Raw genomic sequence first — 24139 nt, forward strand, 5'->3', positions numbered from 1 at the left:
CGTACCTGGATAATGCTGCTGAAACCAATAAGGTGCTTGGGAAGACTGCTGCTGTGTGGGACCACAAGGAAACGACGTCGAGGCTTGAGACGAACCGTACGAGTCATCGTACGATGTCCGGCTACCAAAGGCTTCAAGCATAGAATGGGCTCTTTGTGAAACTCGGGTCCAAGCCGACTCTTGCTCATTCCTATCCATCATAGATCCCCCTCGAATCCTCATCAAATTCGCCCTGGCATCTAAGTCCATCAACCTGCACATTTCAAACTGCAAGCAAGAAAAAAAAGGCATTAACACTGTAATCCAAAGTATGTGAAAAGCGATGATAACTTTGACTCACCGCCCCAGCTAATGCTTCGTCCCTATGTCGTGCGTACCCATCCTGTGCTGTCGCAACATGCGGCTGTGGTTGCATGTCAGCATATATCAAGCGGCAACGAGTCTGAGGCTGGTACCAGCTCAGGTACGCCCTGTACGAAGCCTCCGTGTGTGCAGGGGTCGCAAGCGCCACGTTCTCCTCTGCCTGGTCCCAGCCATCGACCCAAGGCTGCACCCTTGTCACCCACATGTTGGAGAAGGGTTGCCCAGTCCTCGATAAACTAAATATTGAAAACAATTTAGTCAAATCAAACTAGATGAAGGAATGATGGCATGAGAAAGGAAAGTACCTGAAGCCAAGGAGATGGGATTCTGTAGTAAGTGTATTCCTGTGGAATATCTTGATTTCTTGCGAGCCTTAATTCTTACACATTCTGGAAGGCAATTCCAATATGCTTCCGCATTGTTGGATACTAATGAAACAAAAAGGGTCATGAGTCATGACAGATGTCAGCACACCTAGGTAGCGCTCATCTAGAAGTTGTGCCATTCGATCAGCCCTGATATGCAGAATCCAATTAGCATATTATATTTGGTAGAGTATTATGTAGTACTTCAATATTCTATAATATTACTACCAGAAATCAATATTCACAACATCAGGATTCTTCCTATAAAGCCGCAGAAGGCATAGAGCAGCCTTCTTTCTGACAACAGGACGGCCGCTACTTGAAATCTGTGACAACATAAGATGTTTCATTAATAGAATCATTCACAAAACAATGAAAGGGAAACATAAGCAATAGAACATTCACTCACAAGAAGTTTCTAGACATCTGGGGCTAGTGACTCAGAAAATTCTTTCCCACCAATGTTACCTACCTAAAAAATATTTTAGTAAAAGATATAACACATAATGGACACTAAATGATGCTAATTGTGCAGGACAGTAAAGTAAAAGCCTTAAAAGCTGCGGCAGTCTGCATGAGCTGATGAGATTGATACCCCTAAATCATTCAAAATGGTAGGTCTCCTTGACAGACTGTTGCAATCAGTCACAGTTGAGACTTGAGACAATAGACAGCAATGCCCACGCGACCAAAAGATGTAGCTGGACAAAGTATAATTCTATCATACGTCGAACAGTCTGAAACTAGGACGGCTCAAAACTACACCGCAGAACTACCCTCCCGAACTGACTAGTGACTACCAATCAGCAATTCAGCACCACGCAGCTCCTCAATTATCGTTCAGCGGGGCATTTCGAGCAAAATACCCAACGCCCAACCCTTCAATTACACAAATGCATTTGCAGCTAGCAACCTGCAGCATCAAACAAAAAACTCAAGAGAAGGGCGGGGAACAAGCTAGCGTGACCTCATTTTTGAACCGCGTGCAGCGCCACCACTCCGTGCAGCGCCGCGCCTGGCTGGCCGCTGCTCCCCGCCGCCGCCGCGCTAGCTGCGCAGCGCCGCCGTGTCCGCACCCCCACGCAGCATGGGAGGAGAGTCATGGAGGGGAGGGGATCCGTGCGCCGCGCGGCACTGGAGGAGACGCGGGGAGAGGAGGGGCCCCGTGGAGGAAGAAGGAAGAGGCGGGGAGGGGAGGGGAGGGGAAGGAAGACAGGAGAAGGGAGAGGGAGGGAGATGGAAGATGTGGAAGGGGGAGACAGACAGGAGACGGAGAGAAACCAGATATGAAAAAAAAATTGGCATCACCGCCGGGTTGTAATATAATCCGGCGGTGATGTCTAACTATCACCGCCGGTTCGTAATACGACCCATTGGTGATGAGTGACTATCACCGTCGGGTTAATTTAGAACCGGCGGTGATATACTATCATCGTCGGGTTGTTTCAAACCGGCGGTGATGAGCCGTTTGCAATGATCATATCTGTAGTAGTGCTTTCGTACCATTTTGAACGGAAGGGGTGCTAATAGTGGATAACGGAGCTGCAAAAAGACCTTTATACCCTTGTGTGTCAAAAACTTGCTTAACTCTCTCCTCTCAATGACGAGCGGGCCCTACTTGTCATATTCTTCTTCTTCCTTCCACACCGTCGCAAGTTCTCTGACACCGCCCTCGCCGGGGTGGCCCTGCCCCGGCCGTCCACGCGCGCGACCGCCCTCGCCGCGCGGCTGCTCCACCCCGGCGGTCCTCGCCGCTCCGCCGTCGCCGCTCTGCCGTCCTCGCCGTGCGGTGGCCCCGCCCTGGCTGTCCTCCGCGTGGCCTCTGCGGACGTCCTCGCCCCGGCGGAGCCCGGGCGGCGCCCCAGGCAGCCAGCGGCGCCCCCCGGTGCGGCGCCCGCCCGCGTGGCGGCACCAGGCGGCCCTCGGCGGAGCCCGCGCAGCGCCCCCAGGCGCGGCTGGCGTGGAGCCCGCCCGGCGCTGCGCCCGCGCGGGGGGAGGCGGCGCCGGAGCTGTCGATCCTGCCCATCCTCACGAGCCACTGCCGCGAGCACCATCTGTCGCTCGCCACCCCTCACCTCCAGCACCATCCGAACCCACTGTCCATCTCCAGCGCGGAGCCCGCGGACCCCGGTTCATCGTGGCGGCAGGCCCCTTCGAGAAGATGAGCCTGTTCTTCTATTGGGTCTTGCTGCTTGCTTTGCATTTGGATTGAGCTGGAGCATCGGACAGCTTTTATTTGACATGACGAGAGCCCGGCAGGGAGAGCTTGCGCTCCACGCCGGCGAGCAGGCCGCGAGGTCGTACCCAGGCGACTAAGAGAGCTCTCGGGCAGGCCTTGGCGAACAGGTCGACTGCAGGTGCTCTCGCGCAGGACGCGACGCGTGCAGTGGGGGGTTTTTCGAGCTTCACCGGTGAGCGTGGCCGTGAGCTTGCACGCCGGCCACAACCATGGCGCATGCGCGCGGGAGCTGATGAGCTCCTCGCCATGGGTGGTTGGGTGGGAGCCAAGCGCCTTTCTGCGTGAAGTTCTGGGAGGGCAAAACGGTCAATTTATTATGTTAGGCCCACGTGTCAGAGCTCTAAATTTGTTAATTGCTAACGGATGGTGGATGGAATGGTACAGAGGTTAAAATGAAAAAACACGATGTTAAAGAGGTGTCACCAAAATTTTTTAATGGTATGAACATCGGTGTCATCTTTTGTAATGATATACATGTAAAACCCTCCCATCGGTGGTTAATAGCTCATCATCACGTTCCCTTTCATGATTGATTGTACTTGCGCACCAATAAAAGGGTTTTTTCATTAGTCTGACAGAGGAAATTTAAAAAAAAAAACAGTACGGCTGTTCAAACGTTTCGTCCCAATAATTGGCCTGTCAAATTTCGGAGATGTGACGAAGATATAACTGTTGATCGACCGAGGGAGCTACGCCTTACAGTTCCCTGATCGTTGTAGTATGAACTGGACCTGTCGTTGAAATACAACCTCTAATTCAAAATAATCCAAACACGTCTATTAGTTAGGATATTGACGACATGACTTTAATTGGCAGAATAGTCATTTTGGTTCCTAAACTATCGCGAAAGGTTCAAATTGGCCCCTAAAGTATCAAAATGTCCAATTTGACCCTTAAACTTTTGATTTCCAACTCAATCTCGTCCATCCTCCTTCATTGCTGGACAGTTGAAGACCCAAAATGATTGTACTGTTGTCCCCTAATTTTCTTTACCTCACGGCGTCACCCTTTCTTTTGTCTCTTCTTCTGTAGCGCCGTCACCCACGCGGCTTCCCTCTCCTTTCTCTGACTTGCCTGAGGAGGCGCCGCCGACGGACCCGTCGTCGACACCAGGGCGCCATGGACTACAGCCGCCGAACCTAAAAGGATCGACACTAGGCCTAGAGGGGGGTGAATAGGTCTGTTCAAAAAATTCCTAAAAAAACTTGGCAGAAAAACGTCAGGCCCGGATGATCCGGCCTAGGGTCGGATGATCCTACAGGGGCAAATAAACTTGCACGAGATTTCAAATTTACTTAGCTTTTGACGATTCCCTTTGAATACAAAGTTGATAAAAGAAGTAGACAAGCCTGAGAGACACTTTAGTACAAAGAAAATGCAACTAACAAGTAGATCAAGTCACGATTAGGTCAAGAACAATAAATACAACAAAAATAAAATGGACACAAGATTTATCTCGAAGTTCACTCCACAAAGGAGCTACGTCTCCGTTGAGGTGCTCACAAAGAGCAGGGTTGCCCTTTAACCCTTTCCCTCACTCAATCAACCACTTAGGAGGATTGAGGTGCTCACTAGCAAGAGTCGACAAAGGACGGGTAATACAACTTCCGGAGGCTCAACCACAAAGGAAAAGGAGCTCACTGGCACCTCTAACCGTCTAGGAGCAAAGCTCCAAGAGTAACAAACGCGAATCGACGAATCGAGGTTGCTTCAAATGCTTCTTGAGATGAACAAGTGCTAGCTCACGGAGTGCTCTCGAATCACACCTCGAATCTCACTTCCTCTCAATCCCTAGGTGTTTCCTTGCAAGAATCAAACTCTTGGATGGAGAGAAGTGGAGGATTTAGTGTTTTTGAGTCGAGGTTGGTCGGGTAGAGAGAGAGAAATGAAGGAAGGGGGTGAAGGGGTATATATAGTCCCACCCCTGAAAGTGACCATTGTGTGTTTTCTGGCGGTGCCCGGATCATCCAGGGTTACCTCGGATCATCCGGGGTAGGAACAGAAAAGGCAAAACGCACACTGAAATTCCCAGGTCCGGATCATCCGACCTGAGCTGCTCTGGACGCTCACAAGTCACCAGGTCTGGATCATCCGGCCCAGGGTGGGATCATCCGGACTTACTCCGAAAGTTTAGACACTGTGCGGCCAGATCATCCGGCCCAGGGCTGGATCATCCGACCCAGTGCAGGAACTTGTGCGGTGGCTGATTTTTGTGGGTGTTTTCTCTCAAGGATTGCATCTCATGTGAAGCATTGTAACAACCAAAAATTCATGCAAATGCGTCCCCCTTGATAGTACGGTGAATCCTATACTCAAATTCAAACTGAAAATTAAAATTAAATCCCGATCAAATCCACCATACTCATTTTGAAATTGGGGACCTTCCATTCATCTTCTTCTTGAATTTTTCATTTTAATCCTGCACACACTTTCTTCAAAGCATCATATCCCCAAATTGTGATTGTCAAAAATTACCAAAATTAATTAGGGGCCTAGATGCACTTTCAATCTCCCCCTTTTTGGTGATTGATGACAATACCAATTTGGACTAAAAAAGGGAGAATAAAATTCAAGAATTCTAAATAAGAGATAGGAGAGCTCCCCCCTAAATATGTGCATAAATATTTCAAAGTGGCCTCAAATGCCAATGCACATATTTAAGTGAGCTCTTCCTACATCATTGCATTCAAGTGCTTTTGTGTGATATAAAATCCGTGATGCATATGACAAGATTATCACAACAATAAAGTGAGAAATAACATTACATCATCCATAAGCATCACATCATAGATAAATAAGAGGTTCAACATCACACTAGCAAATTAAGTCTTACAAATAGAAATTGTTCACGTGGCACACACCCCACATAACACCATCACAAATAAGTTCTTACATGTCCAATACATAAATAGGATAGATAGATAAAAAGATAGAGCGAAAGCGAATGAGGGGGGCCTCCAAACGCCAAATTCACTCCCCTTTTGGCATCAAGCACCAAAAAGGGAGCTACTTGTCATCGTCGTCATCGCCATCGCCATCTCCATCACCGTCGGACTCGGTCTCCTCATCATCTCCGGCCTCTTCCTCCTCATCATCAGCTGTGCTAGGCATCTCTTGACCCCCATAGTCAAGCTCAACATCATCATCTGGATTCTCTTGTGGCACATAGTCATCCCATGGGTTATAGACTCTAGGAGGCGTGGGAAAGTCCCTAGGCTCACGAACTGGAGAATATGGAAGATCAACCTTGGCCATGATCTCTTTCTGCCTCCTCTCAAATTTCAGAAGCTCCTCGTCCATATACCTTCTATGCTCACGGATCTCCTGAGAGTTCTGGCGACACATATTGAAGCAAGCAAATATACCTTGAGCAATGAAGTCCAACTTGCCTTTCTTGCTCTTGGGAGCACGTCGCCCACGTGAGGTGGAAGGTCCAGGCGAAGCAGGTGCTGCTCGAGAAGATGAAGGACCTCTAGAAGGTGGAGGAGCCGCTCCAGAAGATGATCCACCAGGAGCAAATGTGGATGAATAAGCGCCAGGAAAATGTCCAATAGGATCAATACCAGTGCTATGATTGCCAATGTGAAGAGACTACTTAATCTTGCCCTTACTTGAATGATATGACACATGTGAGATGTTGGGCACAATGTTGAGATGAGTCACATTCTTGATCATATGGAATATGTAGGGAGCATAATGACAGGCACTAGATGGATTTGATGCACAAGTGATGATCTCATTCCATATAAACTCTATGATAGCAAACTTACTCTTCCCAGGAGCCATCTATACTAGCAAGTTCTTAGCCCTATGTGATATGTTATCCGAGTCACCCCTTCTAGGAGTGAGAGTGAAGCGGAACAATGTGTTGAGCAATCTATAAAACGGTGTGAGGCCCTTGACTTGCCCAAGCACTATGTCACCATAAGCTCTATCATACATAAAGTGCATTCTGGAGGCATCAAGTTCACTACCTTCATGTAAATCCACCTTTGAAGCATCACGATTCACAATATAGCCTCCACCATATTCAACTTGATCTCCACCGTGACCAAACAAGAAGCTGAACTGAGCTATGGTGTATGTGAACCTGTTTCCTCCAATCAGGAACTGAAAGATTCTTCCACACTCACTAATATGAAGTGTGGCATAGAATTGGGCCACCACTTCTTCATTCCAATCACAAGTGAAGTTCATGATCTCAGTCAAGTCCATCTGCTAACAGCGATCATACACAGCATCCACAACTTCTTTAAGTGGTGAAGATAACCTCTTCAGATAATTCCAATCAATCCATTTCATTTCTGTGGTGATATGCTTCATGGTAATAATGACTAACTCATACCAGTCGGCTTGGTGAGGAAACCAGAAGCGAGAATCACCACGGAAGATACACTCAACCTCAGCTGGATCCTCACTATATCTCAAGTGCTCAACAGAACTTCCACCTTTCTTGTAGTTCACCATAGGAGGATCGAGACGGTGACGAGTTGGACGTTGAACAGTAGCCATAACTCTCTCAAGATGTGAAATATCAATATCTGGCAAAGGATCAGCAAGTGCAGAGCTAGATTGCCCTCTAGAAGTACCTCTGCCTCGCCTTGGTGGATTTCCTGAGCCACGGCCTCTGACATTCCTCTTGGATGCACCCTTCTTAGTGCTTTGCGGCCTGGCTTGAACATCCTCATCAGAGCTCCCCCTATAAGATTAATTACTGTCGGAGTCGGTGGGGGGATGGCCCTTCTTCTTGCTCACTTTAGTTTTCACCATCTAGAACACAAGAATAGTAGCCAAAAATAAGGATATAATGAAAAGAAATTGAAAGATTCAAGGAAGTAATAGGTCATCCCTGAGAATAGCCGGATCATCCGGGTATGCATTGGATCATCCGGACCTGTCCAGGTCCGGATCATCCGGGCATAGGCCGGATCATCCGGGCTGCGCTCGGGATGAACACCACATCAATGAATCCGAGGATTTGACCAACAAAATCTAATGAAACTCTATGCATGACCTCTAGATAGATAAAGAAGATGATTCATCGGAGGAAATTCCCTAGAACATCCTACATTAAGAGATCGGGGCGAGGGGATTTTGAATGAAAATACCTTTGAGATTCCCGCGCGAATCGAAGAGTTCCGGAGGGGTCTGGATCTTCCGAGACGTGGAGAATCAAAGGCACAAGAGAGCACAACAATCCCTTGGTCGAATCTTGAAATCACCGTGCGGAGCTTTGAGGAGCAAAGGGGGGCGGCGGGTAGAAAAGAATAGAGGTTAGGGTTGTCCCGGCCGCTAGCCCTTTATATAGTCTCAGTGTCAGGGCCAGATGATCCGGGCAGGGGCCGGATCATCCGGAGATGACTAGAAGGTTTTGGGAAGCTGGGGTACCAAGGGAGTCGGATGATCCGGGGCGAGGCCGGATCATCCGGACTTAGCACAAGATTTGGGCCGGATGATCCGGCATAGGTCCGGATCATCCGGGTCTTCCCAGAAATTTTTGCCCAAAAAGATAGATTTGATGATAGAATTTTGATCCGATAATTTAGAGAATGGTGTATGGACATATAAGAGCCTTAACTCAAAATGATCAGCCACAATCAACAATACATAACAATGATCATTTGAGTCAAGGAGTGATCCAACGATCACAACATCAAAGGTTTTAGAAAATGCTCACACAAATAACATGTTTTTCTCTAGTCTAGTCATCAATACAAGATATGTGCAACATGTCAAGCCAAGTTACGAGAATCCAAGATATTTAGCTCACTCCTAAGAAAACAAAACCTTTGCTCATCGAGGGGCTTTGTGAAGATATCAGCTAGTTGTTTATCGGTACTCACATGACTCAAAGCGATATCTCCTTTGGTTTCGTGGTCTCTTAGGAAGTGATGTCTTATGTCAATGTGCTTGGTTCTTGAGTGTTGGACGGGGTTGTTGGCTAGTTTGATGGCACTCTCATTGTCACACAAGAGAGGTATCTTTTTGTACTCACAACCAAAGCCACTCAAGGTTTGCCTCATCCAAAGTAGTTGAGCACAACAAGCACCGGCTGCAACATACTCGGCCTCGGCGGTGGATAGCACAAACGGAATTTTATTTCTTAGAGCTCCAAGACACCAAGGACCGACCAAGAAATTGGCAAGTCCCCGTTGTACTCTTTCGATCAACTTTACAACCGGCATAATCCGAATCGGAATAGCCAAGTAAATCGAAAGTGGAGTCATTGGGATACCACAAGCCGAGGTTTGGAGTTAAAACTAAATATCTCAAGATTCTTTTAATGGCTACCAAATGGCATTCCTTAGGATTAGCTTGAAATCTTGCACACAAGCACACGCTAAGCATAATATCCGGCCTAGATGCATAAAGATAAAGTAAAGAACCAATCATGGAACGATATACCTTTTGATCTACGGATTTTCCATCTTCATTTAGATCAAGATGTCCATTCACGGCCATGGGAGTCTTGATGGGTTTAGCATCGGCCATGTCAAACTTCTTGAGCATATCATGGGTATATTTAGTTTGACATATGAAAGTCCCTTCCTTCATTTGCTTGATTTGAAAATCAAGGAAGAATTTCAATTCACCCATCATGGACATCTTGAATCTCTTGGTCATGATCTTACTAAATTCTTCACAAAACATTTTATTAGTAGAACTAAAGATAATGTCATCAACATAAATTTAACAAACAAATAGATCTTTATCTACTTTTTGAGTAAAGAGAGTAGAATCAGCTTTACCCATTACAAATCCTTTCTTGAGAAGAAATTCCCTAAGGCATTATACCATGCTCTAGGAGCTTGCTTAAGCCCATAGAGCACTTTATGGAGCTTGAACACGTAGACGGGATGCTTGGGGTCTTCAAAGCCCGGGGTTGCTCTACATATACTAGCTCAGAGAGTGGTCTATTCAAAAAGGCACTCTTGACATCCATTTGATATAATTTGAAATCATGATGGGCGGCATAAGCTAGCAATATCTGAATTGATTCAAGCCTAGCCACCAGAGCATCAGTTTCACCAAAATCCGAGCCTTCAATTTGAGTGAAACCTTGAGCAACCAATCTAGCCTTGTTTCTTGTCACAATCCCATATTCATCTTGTTTGTTCCGGAAAACCCACTTGGTTCCAATGACATTTTGCTTGGGTCTTGGCACTAATTCCCAAACTTCATTTCTTGTGAAGTTGTTCAACTCTTCTTGTATGGCCATTACCCAATCCGGATCACCAAGTGCATCATCTACCTTAAGAGGTTCCAAAGAGGAAACAAACGAGTAATATTCACAAAAACTTGCTAAACAAGAATGAGTAGTTACCCCTCTTCGGATACTCCCAAGGATATTGTCAACGGGATGATCCCGTTGTACACTTTGATTCACTCTTGGATAAGACACTTGGCGTTGTGGTTGAATAAGTTCACCATCATCATCTCTTTCAACTTGAGGTGCTTCTCCTTGAGTTTCTTCACCTTGTGCTCCCCCTTGATCCGTGCCATGATCATGATCGTCACCATGATCTTGACTTTGATCTTGAGGGGCTTGAGAGCTTGATGGCTCAACTCTAGTGGATGATGATGGGTCGTCATTTCTTGCTTCAACCGTAGCATTCCCCTTTTCTTCTCGTTGATTTACTTCACCAAATCCCATTCTCATGATTGCTAGATTTGGAGGTTCTTCATCATCTACAAGGTTCATATCAACTTGCTCTACTTGAGAGCCGTTGGATTCATCAAACTTCACATCTACCGTGGTCTCAACAACACCGGTGGTTTGGTTGAAAACACGATATGCGTGTTCATTAGTACCATAACCAAGTAGAAAACCTTCGTCAACTTTTGGTGCAAACTTCGAGCTTTTGGCTTTCTTGTTAAGAATGTAACATTTGCAACCAAAAACTCTAAAGTAATGCACCTTAGGCTTGTTACCGGTGATTATTTCGTATGGTGTCTTGCCCAAATACTTGTGGATGTATAGACGATTGATGGCATGACACGCCGTGTTGATCGCTTCGGCCCAAAAGATATCCGGAGTCTTGTACTCATCAAGCATAGTTCTTGCAGCTTCAATCAATGTCCTATTCTTCCTCTCCACAATGCCATTTTGTTGTGGGGTATATGGAGCGGAGAACTCATGCTTGATTCCTTCTTCATCAAGATATTCCTCAACATTGGTGTTTCGGAATTCCGAGCCATTATCACTTCTAACATTTTTGATCTTCAATTCAAATTCATTTTGAGCTTTCTAATGAATTTCTTGACAATTCCTTGTACTTCACTTTTGTCATGCACAAAGAAAACCCAAGTGAAGCGTCCCCTCATAAGAGAAGACTTAAATGTGATACAAATATCAGTCCCAGGAGACTGATAATACATTTATTACATCAGATGGTACATCACCATACAACTCTACGCGGTAATGGGCAGTGAAGCGGCACTATCGCGAGGATAACTAAAACCCACACAACGACATTAACTACAAAAAGGTCATCAGAGTCTTGCGCCATACGGAGCTTCTTGCGGGTGACCCTATCCACAGGCAAGGTTGGGTGCAGAATGGAACCACTACTCAACGTCTTCATAAACGAAGTCTGGATCTTCCTCTGTAAAAATTAAGAATAGGGTGAGTACAATCGTACTCAGTAAGTCCAACCACACCCACGGAGGGGGTATAAACAGAATATAATACACAGGGTAAATCAAGGATAAGGCTAGGGTTTAATTTGCGGAAAACTAATTTTTATGCAGGGGTTTATTTGAAAGAAAGGGGTTTTCAAAAGCAATTATCTTGCACTGAGTAACACGTAGGGTTGATCCACACAGGATCTCAGTTTAAAGTTGCTACCGGACTCCTCATCCGCCGTAGCACACGGCACAGCTGCCAGACACTTCTCCAAAACAACTCACGCCAACTCATCCATTCCCAGAAGAAACACTAGTTGTGTGACCAAACCGCAACTCGCCCAGTACCGTGGGCACGACTATTCGAATAGATTTTAACTCTGCAGAGGTGTGCAACTTTACCCACAAGCAGGGTACCACAGCACGATCACCTTAGTGTCAGTGCAGATCCCAACAAAGCCATTACCCACCTTAGCTAGACCTGACTAGCCACCACGGGATCCACCAAGGGGCCATCGACCTATCTCCGAGGTTTAACCGGGGCATAAGTCACACAGAGCTTATCCCTTCTCCTTGGTCACCCGTTGCTCTCATCTCTCCTGATGGCTATCAGACTAACTAGTGGGGTTTATGCTAAGTCGTTGCCCATACAACGGTCGAGAGGTTTGCACGATAGTGGAATTAGGCAAGATGACACACAACTCGATCCTTAATTGTGACAAGATGGATATCTCCCTTCCTTGCTCAACCACACAGGTACGAGCACACCATTTGGCAATTCACACAGAAGTGCCATCCATCCCGTCTAAACTCATCTTTCAAAAATTCCACATTTTCTCTTCCCACACACACTCACACATTTTCTTTTTATAAAACAAGTTGTACCGTGTTTAAGGTCCTAAGCATTCTAGCAGCGACTAATGTCTAAACAAATCACATTCATACATTAATCTTGGTGGTCAAGGAATGGCTATAACAAATCAAGGGGTGGCTATCCAACCATTTTTTCAGCAGTCAAAACATATGCAGTTTCATAAAACATGCCAATAGGTTGTGTTTATAAAACTGTGACAAAACATGCATCAAAAGATGGGATTGAACTTGCCGTTCTTAAAGCCTTCCGGGAAGTCCTGATAAAGGTACTGTCCTTCGGGTTTGGGGTTGGGGAACTGGTTCTCATTCACTTGCTCGCAGTACTGCTCGTCGATGGGTTCTCCCTCGTTCACACCGTGATCTACGACGCACACAAGCAAGCACACAATCAAGAAAAAGAAATAAAGATTTTATCGTTGAGCTCGAATTGGAAACAATTAAGATATGGGGATAGGAGTAATATGTTTGGGCGGTTTTCTAATGGCATGGCCGGAATTATGTTAGAAAAGGCGTGGTAAAATTTCAGGTCAATCGGAGAATGTTTGGCGCATGAAATGATAGGTTAAAGAGAGGTTTAGGGTTAAATAAGGATCCAGGGGCTCATTTGTAATTAGTGAAGGGACCTGATTATAATATTTGGAAATATCAGGGTTATTCTCGGAAAGGATAAGGATCTATTCATAATTATTTCTATATGGCAGAGGGACTAATTCTCAAAAAGAGAGAAGGGAAGGGGCCTTTTTGTAAAAGGTTATAGAGAGGGGGTGGACTCTTAATGGAAATGGGGAAAAGGGAGGGGGCCCAAGGCAATTTTGCCTTTCCTCTTGCTCTCTTCCGTGGAACAGAGGAGGGGAGGGGGCGTTCAGCGCAGGCGCTGATACCGGCGCCCTGAGGCACGGCGACGGCCGGGGATGGGGGCAAAAGAGGGAGGGAGGCGAGGGGATTCCATCCCTCTTCTCACCTCGGGCCGGGATGGAGCGTGGAGGGAGGGCCACGAGGATCGGCAGCGGCAGCGCTAGGGAACCAGGGAAGACGAACGCGGGGGTGGCGTGGCTTGTGGTGGTGATGGGCGACGCGAGGGGTCTTTTTATAGGCGAAATAAGGCGGTGGGGAGGAGGGGCGCCGGTGGTGGCCGGTGAGCTCGTCGGGGCGGCCTTAATGGCGGCGGTACCGACGGTGGCGTTGTGCTGCGCGGGTGTCGAGGCGAGCAAGGGGGCGGTGGCGCATAGCGGGGACGGCGGTAGCTGGGGAGGTGCTCGCAGGAGGGTCGACGCGCGGTGGCTGTGCGAGCTCTGCTCGCAGCGAGCGCGAGCGCCAAGGCGGCGGCGCTGTGCCGGGCGGCGCGGCGAGCGCAGGGTGATGAGACCCGTCGGGCAGCGAGCGGCGCGGCGCTTGACGACGGGCGGCGCGGCACGTGGTTCACGTGGGAGGGACGCGCGCGCGGCGTGGACAGGGAGCAGTGTGTGCGCGTGCGGCCGGCGGCGATGGTGGGGCGCTGTGCGCGCTCTGCACTCGCGAGCTCGGGTGCCAAGGCGGCACTGGCGGCAGCGGCGAGCGGAGCGGCGGGCGTCACGGCTGCATGGAGCGCGTGGGGCGGTGGCGAGCAGGGGCGCGCGGCGCCGAGCAGCACTAGGATGGCACGGCAGCGATGAGAGGAGGGAAGCTGGAAGAAAGAGAAGGAAGGAGGAGGGAAAAGAAAAAAAGAAAAAGGGGAAAAGAAAATGGAGAAAAAGAAAAAGGGAGAGAGAGAGAGCCGACAAAATTCGCGGCGGTGACCGCAGAGCCAGTCGGCCACGCGCGCTCGGCGACGCACGCGGAAAGAGATGGAGTGGTGATTGAATTCGGGGGTCGGGACAGGGGTTCGATGGGAAAGGTTTCGGGAGATTAGGAGTTTAGAAAAGATTTGAGCTCAACGATGCAAAATAAATTTTGAAAATTATTTTTAGCGCGTGATTTACTTTGGTAAATTTTTGGGCTGTTACACCAAGTGAAACGAGAAAAATCATCAACAATAATAAGACCATATTTGTTACCACCAATGCTAATGTAGGTGATTGGCCCGAAGAGATCCTTGTGTAGAAGCTTCAAAGGTCTTGATGATGTCATGATGTTCTTGGGAGGATGTGGAGCGCCAACTTGTTTCTCGGCTTGACATGCACTACACAATCTATTTTTCTCAAAGACAACATTGGTTAGTCCTAGGATGTGCCCGCCCTTTTGAAGTTTGACCAAGTTCCTCATGCTAACATGGGCTAGGCGGCGATGCCAAAGCCAACCCAAGTCAGATTTTGCCACTAAACAAGTCTTGCGTTCAATTTTCTCCTTAGAGAAATCAACAAGATAAACTTTGCCCTTTAAAAGACCCGTAAAAGCAATAGAGGAATCCTCCCTTCTAGTGACAGTCACACCCTCGTTAGTAAAGAGACAATTGTAGCCCATTAAACAAAGTTGTGAGACGGACAATAAATTGTACCCTAACTTTTTAACCCAATAAACATCATTAATTGAATTATTATGAGCAAGAGCAATTTTACCTAGACCGATCACTTCTCCTTTGCTATTGTCTCCAAAGACAATAGTTTCTTTGGGGATGTCATCCATTTCCAAAGAAGTGAACAAGTCCTTCTCCCCGGTCATATGATTTGAACAACCACTATCAATCAACCATGCGCTTCCACTGGAGGAGTATACCTACAAAACAAATTAAGGCTCAAGATTTAGGTACCCAAACTTGTTTGGGTCCTTGAAGGTTAGTATAAGTCATCTTGGGCATCCACACACTCCTCAACTTCCTTGTGTGAGCACAAATATATTTGACCACCATCTTCCCATTTTGAATCACCACAGTATAGTCAATGAAGTAGTTGCGTGATATGGGAGATGACACATTCTTGTTGCTTGTGTTGACCTTTGTTGTGTTCTCAACCTTGTTCTTGCTTTGGTCAACACTCATCTTTGTGCTATGATGAGCCATGTTCATCAAGTCGCCAAGGTTTGCTCCTTTCTTCCAAAGAGGGATGGACATGCCATTCACAATCTTAGAACCATTTGCCTTGTTTCCTCTTGTGTAGCCAAGTCAATCATAAATGCTTGGAAACCTTTGAGCCGTGCTATAAGCCGGGTGTGACTCGAAATCACTCTTTGGCTTAAGGTTTTCCTTTCCAAATAGCATGTTCAACTTGTAAATTTGAGCATCTTTGATCTTGATTGCTTCTTATAGCTTTGCAAAGTTAGTAACACAAGCATTTATATCATGATTATGACATTTCAAGCACCCTTTGCTAGTGGAGGCATTAGACTCAAGAGTAGCTTTGGAATTAGACTTGGTCTTCTCCCAAAGAGTGTTATAGTTCACTTCAAGTTTTTTTAAATATCTTCAAGGCGTGAATGCCTCTCTTGAAGTTCACTATTGGCATTCTTTAGGCTAGCTAGTGAATCATTTGCCAAGGCATGATCCTTTGACATCCTCACATTTGAGTCATTGGCAAGAGACAAGTCCATTGCCAATTTCTCAACCTTATCTTTTTCCTTGGCTAAAGATTCTTCTAGAGCAAGATTTCTCTCCTTCTCAAGGATGAGCAATTCTTCTTGCTCTCTAAGAATCTCTTTCTTTTTCTCTAATTTCTCCATAAGTTTCTTAATTTGTTTATAATCTAGTTTGCCAAACTTCTTTATCATGTTTTCTTTAAGTTGAGCCTCCTCTTCATCTAAATCATTTTCTACTTCACTAGATGTGGAGGTAGGAGAAGATGGAGGATTGGCATAGTTCGTTACCTTGGTGCCTTTGGCCATAAGGCACATAGGACCTTCATCTTCATCATCGGAGAGATTGTTGAAGAGCTTTGGTGTTGATGATGTAGAGATTAAGGCAAGAGATGTCGTGCCCTCATTGTCGGAGTCGTCGCTAGACTCCCATTCTTCATCAACATGTGCCTTGCCATGCTTCTTCTTGTACTCTTGGCTCTTCTCTTTGTACCTCTTCTCCTTGTCATAACTCTTGTTCTTGTTCTTGCCCTTGTGCTTCTTGTCTTCACTTTCATCATTGCCATTTTGAGGACAATCCGCTATGAAGTGATCCTTTGCATCACACTTGTAGCATGTTCTTTGTTTTGTCCCTCTCTTGAAATTTCTTTTCTTCATAACCTTCTTGAAGTTTCTCACCATCATTGCCGTTTCTTCATCAATGCTATCTCCATCACTTGACTCCGCTTTTTTTCTTTTGCTTTGATGGTTTCTCACTTGTTTCAACCGTCTTGCTAGGTTCGGCCTTGAGAGCAATAGTCTTGACTTCATCTTGACCAATTGACTTGGCCACATCTAGTTCATTCATCTCATGAAATTTCAACTCATTCAACAAGTTGATTGGCTTCATCTTTCTATATGATTCTTTGCCTCTACTGATGGTTGCCAACATTGGATTTTTGGGTGCATATTCTCTAAGCATCTTCTTAGTGATCTTGAAATCATCTCAATCTTTGCTACTAAGAGTTCTAATCTCAGTAACTAGGAGAGTGAGCCTATTATGCATTTGTTGAAGGGTTTCATCCTTTTTCATGACAAATGATTCCAACTCTTCTTGAAGAAGATCCATCTTTCCTTCTTTAACTTCATCATTGGCTTCATGTGACATTTGGAGAGTTTCCCAAATCTCCTTTGCACTTATCATTCCTCTAACTTTGTTGTATTCCATTGTGCAAAGAGAACTTTTGATGACTCTCACGGCTTGGGCATTGCGAAACAAATCATGCTCATGTTTCGGAGTGACCACCTCGTTTTCTCCGAGTTGAGGCACACCAACACACACGATGGTCCAAAGGTGTGGGTTAAGACCATACAAATGCACTTGCATGTCATCACTCCAACGTGCATAATCCATTCCATCAAAGTGAGGAGGTTTGCCCATTGGAACAGTAGAGAATGAGAGGTTGTTGGATTGGAAATTTGAGCTATCATATGTATGAGATGTGGTGTGAAAACATTGTTGATCTTTCTTTTCACTTTCCAACCTCATCTTCTCATTGAAAAGAGCTAGAACCGTGTTTTCGACTCTTTCACTCATTTTCTTCTTGATCTTTTCTTTTCGCTTGATTGACCTTTCTTGCTCAGTCATTTCACCTTCAACATCGCTGACTTCGAAGTCACTGTCATTGACTTCGTATGCGGATGAAGCACCACCACCACTTGCGGACATCTCGGCGGCCATAGTGTTTTTCCCTTAGCGATTAAGCCTTAATCAAGAGATTAGGCTCTGATACCAATTGAAAGTATCAACACTAGGCCTAGAGGGGGGTGAATAGGCCTATTCAAAAAATTCCTAAAAAAACTTGGCAGAAAAACGTCAGGCCCGGATGATCCGGCCTAGGTTCGGATGATCCGGTCCAGGTCAGGCCCGGATGATCCGACAGGGGCAAATAAACTTGCACGAGATTTGAAATTTACTTTGTTTTTGACGATTCCCTTTGAATACAAAGTTGATAAAAAAAAGTAGACAAGCCTGAGAGACACTTTAGTACAAAAGGAAATGTAACTAACAAGTAGATCAAGTCACGATTAGGTCAAGAACAATAAATACAATAAAAATAAAATTGACACAAGATTTATCCCGAAGTTCACTCCACAAAGGAGTTACGTCTCCGTTGAGGTGCTCACAAAGAGCAGGGTTACCCTTTAACCCTTTCCCTCACTCAATCAACCACTTAGGAGGATTGAGGTGCTCACTAGCAAGAGTCAACAAAGGACGGGTAATACAAACTTCCGGAGGCTCAACCACAAAGGAAAAGGAGCTCACTGGCACCTCTAACCGTCTAGGAGCAAAGCTCCAAGAGTAACAAACGCGAATCGACGAATCGAGGTTGCTTCAAATGCTTCTTGAGATGAACAAGTGCTAGCTCACGGAGTGCTCTCGAATCACACCTCGAATCTCACTTCCTCTCAATACCTAGGTGTTTCCTTGCAAGAATCAAGCTCTTGGATGGAGAGAAGTGGAGGATTTAGTGTTTTTTGAGTCGAGGTTGGTCGGGGAGAGAGAGAGAAATGAAGGAAGGGGGTGAAGGGATATATATAGTCCCACCCCTGAAAGTGGCTGTTGTATGTTTTCTGGTGGTGCCCGGATCATCCGGGGTTACCTCAGATCATCCGGGGTAGGAACAGAAAAGGCAAAACGCACACTGAAATTCCCAGGTCCGGATCATCCGGTACAGGGCCGGATCATCTGACCTGGGCTGCTCTGGACGCTCACAAGTCACCAGGTCCGGATCATCCAGCCCAGGGCCGGATCATCCGGACTTACTCCGAAAGTTCAGACACTGTGCGGCCGGATCATTCGGCCTAGGGCCGGATCATCCGACCCAGTGCAGGAACTTGTGCTGTGGCTGATTTTTTTGGGTGTTTTCTCTCAAGGATTGCATATCATGTGAAGCATTTTAACAACCAAAAATTCATGCGAATGCGTCCCCCTTGATAGTACGGTGAATCCTATACTCCAATTCAAACCGAAAATTAAAATTAAATCCCGATCGAATCCACCATACTCATTTTGAAATTGGGGACCTTCCTTTTATCTTCTTCTTGAATTTCTCATTTTAATCATGCACATATTTTCTTCAAAGCATCATATCCCCAAATTGTGATTGTCAAAAATCACCAAAAATCAATTAGGGGCCTAGATGCACTTTCAGAACCCCAGTTCCTTCTCCCTCCCTCATCTGCTTCATTCGAGTTGTCTCCCCCGTTTCCCATATTCTGGTGGCTCCAGTGTGGAGGCAGCGGCCGCTGTGCTGGAGAGCAGCGGTGGATCCCGGAGCGTCCAGTTCCAGGATGCCCCTCCACCAACATGAGGACCGAGAGGGAGATGGAGGAAACGGTGGTCAGGGAATAAACACCGTGAAGGGGTGCCAGGTAAATGAATGAGGGAAGGGTAGGAGAGTCATTTGAATGAGCAATGAAGGAGGATGGACGAGATTGAGTTGGAAATTAGAATTTTAAGGACCAAATTGGACGTTTTGATACTTCAGGGGCCAATTTGAGTCTTGCACGATAGTTTAGGGGCTAAAATGGCTATTCTGCCATCTTAATTCAATTTGCAACTTTAATTAATAATATATATAAAAATATATTTAGCAACTTGAAATAGTAACACAATTTTCTTAAAAAAAAGTATTTTTTTCATGATGAAGAATCAAGTTAGGATAGTCAGATTTACATAGTTTTTCTTAGAGCAAAACCAAATATGATTATATTTGCAACTAGAGTTATCATGGAATAAATGTACTACATAGATCTAATAAATACCATAATGTAGCCATATACTGATATACTTCACACCTTTGTTTTTTTATTATAGTGATCAAGTCGTATAAGACTACAGTTACAATATATGACTATTTTTTCTATTGAATACAGTTATAATATCTAGAATTAAATGTATGAGATTATATACAAAACTATTTTTCTAGTTAATGTCTGGCCCCTGGCAACCCAAGTATTGTAACATAACCATAAAAAAAAGTATTGTAACATAGCTCACGTAAGCGATGCAAAACAGCCAATAGATCTCCACTTACCAAACAACCGACACTACACGAGCGCATGATGCAACAAACTAGCTAGTGCACAATAATTTAGTCCAATAACCACACTATCTATATGGTGTTACTAAGCATATATATAATAATATCTTTCATTGTACTACTGCTGCAAGGCGCATTATTGTGTGAGACCCACGGGGAGCACGCACAGATCATGACGGATCAGACGGTTGAGGCTTTTGCAAGCAGAAAAGGAGGGCTCGCTTTAAAATAAAATCGGATTAGTTGGGTACGGTGATGCAAATCAGCCAAGATAGTGGAGTAGTTCAGCTTGCGATTAGTGGACTAATGAGTGGAAAGCCGGCGAACCGCATGCATGACGATGCCATACCAATCCGATTACTTAAATACCTGAAATAACGAAAATAAAGTTACATTCTACAACTACAACAGTAGAAAACTCCTTTTAATTCTTCTTTTTTTATCTAGAGGTAATCATTTCCAATGGAGTCATACTTGACAGCTTCAGGTTGTGTAACAGACAGTTGAGAAATTTGTACGTACGCTCAACGAGAAAGAAATACAACTTGAAATTCGTACTACTCCATGTCTCCAACTCTCCATTACTACTGCGTGTTAAAAAGAGGGAAGGGTTTGAAAAATATAACATGATATATGTTAAGCTTTACTTTTATCGGCTTCAACTTCACCTCTTTTAAGCAAATGAAGAAGTACTATATAGCATGAAGCCGTTTTTTAACTTGAGGTCAAAATTATATTTTTTTCACCAGCTTTAGCTCTACCGGTGAAGTCGTTGCAGGAGCTGCTCTCCAAATAGAGCTCCGTCCAACTCTTTCTCGAGGACGATTATCAACAAGCTGCCTGTTTGTGTGCACCTCGGAGTAATGTATACTTCCTCCGTTCCAAAATAATTGTATAACTAGAGTTTGAAGTTTGCTCCATAAAAATTACTATTTTGACTCAACTACAAGAATATCGGGACGAGATCGGCGCAAATTTGGAGGGCGCGCGACAGGTTTGTGGCTTTGTGCAAAGCACCAGGGCTTTGGGCCCTTTGCATTCCTTATTCGGTCGGATCTTTCAGGTTCCAACGGCCCGACCCCGCGGCCCATCTCGTGCTAAATAGAGCTTTGTCTGCTTTGAGCCTTTGACCCTCTAAATGGATCGAAAGTACTTTCAGGTCAGCATATAAAATTGCAACTTCAAATTTTTCAAAATCATAGTAACTCGAGATTCTCTAAATAATAAAGACTAAACATATAGTTCATGTGCCAGCGTGCTCCATCAAGCTGCTGCTCATGTGGGCTCCTTCGAAGATGGGAAGCCCAATTCAGTCAACATTTGGATAGACAACGAACTAAACATACAACTCTAGGATGCTTCGCTCTGATTACACAAAGCCGCTTACACAATTCCTGGTGAGTTCTATGTATCGTCACAGAACAGGAACAATTATCAAACCCGAAACCAGGGACGATAATACTTCAACATTGCAGGAACAATAAAACTACAAAACCATAGCACGGCACATTAACATAATTCAGAAACCAAGCATTCAGACACAGATACGACACATCCCCAACCAGATACTGCCGCAAGTGAGATACAATTCCATCCCATACCGCAAGTGAGATGTAATCCAATGACGCATGTGACAGATAACTCCATGCATAAAGAACGATGTTTAACAAGATAGGTAAGTTCAGACATGGCACTGTAATACCACCAACACTTGGAATTAAGTTCCACAAAGTAAAATAAGATAGACTAAAGCAAAACGGTTGGAATCGCATTCCTGCTGTAGAAGTCTGGGCAACTTAAGCAACGGCCTCAAGGAAAGCCTTCCCAGGAGCACGCTTCTCAAGCCGACCATGGTTACCAAGCAGCTGCAAAAGGGTAAAGAAAGACAGAAATCAGATTACTTGCACTGGCCTGTGCTGCTGAGATGATCAAACAATCTAATACATGAGGCGTGCAGGCAAATTAGGGATAAAGCTCAGTAAAATTGTAACTATCTTGTCTAAAATATGCAAACATGAAGCAATGGCAAAGGCGAATTATAGCAAAAACAATTCTGAGACTGGCACAACCACAACCATAGGCTTTGAGAAGTTATAGCTATACCTTAGCATTGACACCATCAGGCACGATTCTACCCTCACTCTTGTACTTCAGGTAATCAGCACGGCTGAACTTGGTGAAGCCCCTGAAAATGGAAGTGTAAAGTTAAACAATGACATAAAAATATTTTTATGCTAGCAGGACATCAAAGCAATTAGAAATGCATTCATGTAACACAATGGTTCAACAGTTGATTATTTTTTTTGGCACTCACCACTTTCTGCTCTCAATGATCTTTTGGCGACCAGGGAACTTGAACTTGGCACGACGCAGAGCCTCACTGGCATGGGCAGCATTGTTGTCCTTGCAGCGCACAGAAAGAAGAACCTGGCCAATGTCCACCCGAGCACAGGTACCCTGGGGCTTGCCGAAGGCACCCCTCATTCCAGTCTGGAGCCTATCAGCCCCAGCACACGAAAGCATCTTGTTGATACGGAGCACATGGAAGGGGTGAACCCGGACCCTGAGGTGGAAGGCATCCTTTCCTGCAGACTTGGTCATGTATTTGTTGCACGCGATACGGGCAGCCTCAAGAGCCTCACTAGAGACATTCTCCTTTTCCCAAGAGACAAGGTGCACACAGTAGGGGAACTCATCAACTCCCTTCTTCTTCATTCCAACATCATAGATCCTGATCTTGGGGTCAGGAACACCACGACAATACCTTGACTTGGGATATGGTTTGTTCTTGATCTGGCGATAGCACCTCGCAGGTCCTGAAAAAGGTAATCAGAAACATAAAATCTCGTTATTAACAGCTAGTATTAGAATCAACAGAAGTGCAACAGTGCTGATTCATGACACAAAACCATGAAACATGAGAACCAATACATTAATATAACAAGTGACTAGAGTAAAAACAGGAAGCATCCATTAGCTGCTCACACTTCAAATCTGACATGATTTTTGTGATCGTTTGCTGACCATTTCAGCAGGGAAAGCACGCTAACCACAAGAAGATGATTTGTAAACTACTAATACTGAATCAATTAACTGGTTGCTCTAACATGAGTCACAAAGATCATCAATAAACTGCAACAGTGGGTTGTTACAAACCATGAGAAGCCATTTCAGGACAGACTAACAATCTATTACAGTATTAGGAACAGAGAATCTAATACCCAATGCCCAAGCTCCCTCCTGCGATGCAGGTCTCGCAAATCGAAACTGATACTAGGCGCCCACAACCTAACTAATCAAACAGCAGGTATCCCTGTGAGATTCACAAATCAACTCAGCAGCAAACTACAAGTAACGAGCGCGTGAGGTTAACTCACAGATTAACTAAAAAAATCAAAGATCAAACAGATTTCGCACAACTATCATGGATCTGGTCGAGACTTGAACAGGAAAAGAGCCCTATTAAACATCGCAAGGACATAATCAACAGTAGAGAACATGTGTGAACAGTTCGGAAACGGGAGCTTACTTCGGCCCATGGTGGCGGCGGCGGCGGCGGCGGCGGCGGCGAGCGGAGGCGGCGGCGCGGGGAGGAAACGAAGAAGGGATGCGGCCTAGGGTTTGAGGGCGAGCGACGAGGCGCATTATATAGCGGGGGAGGACGCGGAATAGGGCCGTGCTGCCGTGGGTTTCGTGCGTCACGGCATGCGCACGGGCATATTGGGCTTCACGGTACTAGGCCCTGGAAAAAGCTGGTGTAGAAGCCCATGGGAGCCCAGTAAGTTGGCGAGCCGAGGTGTGTGGTTGGCCCACTGAACCAAATCAGATAGTGGGCTCGTTTATGTGCGATTTACTTTGTCCACTGCTCTGATTGGGCTAATATAGATCGGTTCCTTCCGAATGGATCCAATGTCCAATAGTTCGATTTTCCTTTGTATGGTAATCACATTACATATTCGATTAAATTTGAAAAAAAAACTGCAAAATGGTTAGGGTATTTTGTCACAATGACCCCGGTCCTTTTAAATTCATAAAGTAACCCTTTTTATAAAGATCCATAGATACCTTCGGGTAGATGCCTACGAAGAGAAAGCGGGTCTTTCTCA

The 24139-nt window shown here is 45.4% G+C and overlaps 2 protein-coding genes and 1 long non-coding RNA gene across 3 annotated transcripts; all 3 read right to left on the reverse strand.

Annotated features, from left to right (window-relative positions):
• Positions 1 to 747: 747 nt before the first annotated feature.
• Positions 748 to 1203, reverse strand: LOC120663746. Its single transcript, XR_005670609.1, has 3 exons — positions 1138 to 1203; positions 957 to 1054; positions 748 to 878 (listed from the first exon to the last, which is right to left on the reverse strand). It is a non-coding gene; the product is annotated as an uncharacterized LOC120663746 (long non-coding RNA).
• Positions 1204 to 5973: 4770 nt separating this feature from the next.
• Positions 5974 to 10560, reverse strand: LOC120667995. Its single transcript, XM_039947962.1, has 3 exons — positions 10396 to 10560; positions 9980 to 10219; positions 5974 to 6300 (listed from the first exon to the last, which is right to left on the reverse strand). Exons 1-3 carry the CDS (start codon positions 10558 to 10560, stop codon positions 5974 to 5976), a joined length of 732 nt encoding a protein of 243 aa, XP_039803896.1.
• A 10960-nt stretch (positions 10561 to 21520) lies between these two features.
• LOC120666573 (60S ribosomal protein L10) lies at positions 21521 to 23672 on the reverse strand. The gene is made up of 4 exons (XM_039946443.1): positions 23563 to 23672; positions 22348 to 22849; positions 22137 to 22218; positions 21521 to 21898 (listed from the first exon to the last, which is right to left on the reverse strand). The coding sequence occupies exons 1-4, from the start codon at positions 23570 to 23572 to the stop codon at positions 21830 to 21832; spliced, it is 663 nt and encodes a 220-aa protein (XP_039802377.1). The 5' UTR covers positions 23573 to 23672; the 3' UTR covers positions 21521 to 21829.
• Positions 23673 to 24139: the final 467 nt, after the last annotated feature.

Source organism: Panicum virgatum, chromosome 3N (assembly GCF_016808335.1).
Source record: "Panicum virgatum strain AP13 chromosome 3N, P.virgatum_v5, whole genome shotgun sequence".
NCBI lineage: Eukaryota > Viridiplantae > Streptophyta > Magnoliopsida > Poales > Poaceae > Panicum > Panicum virgatum.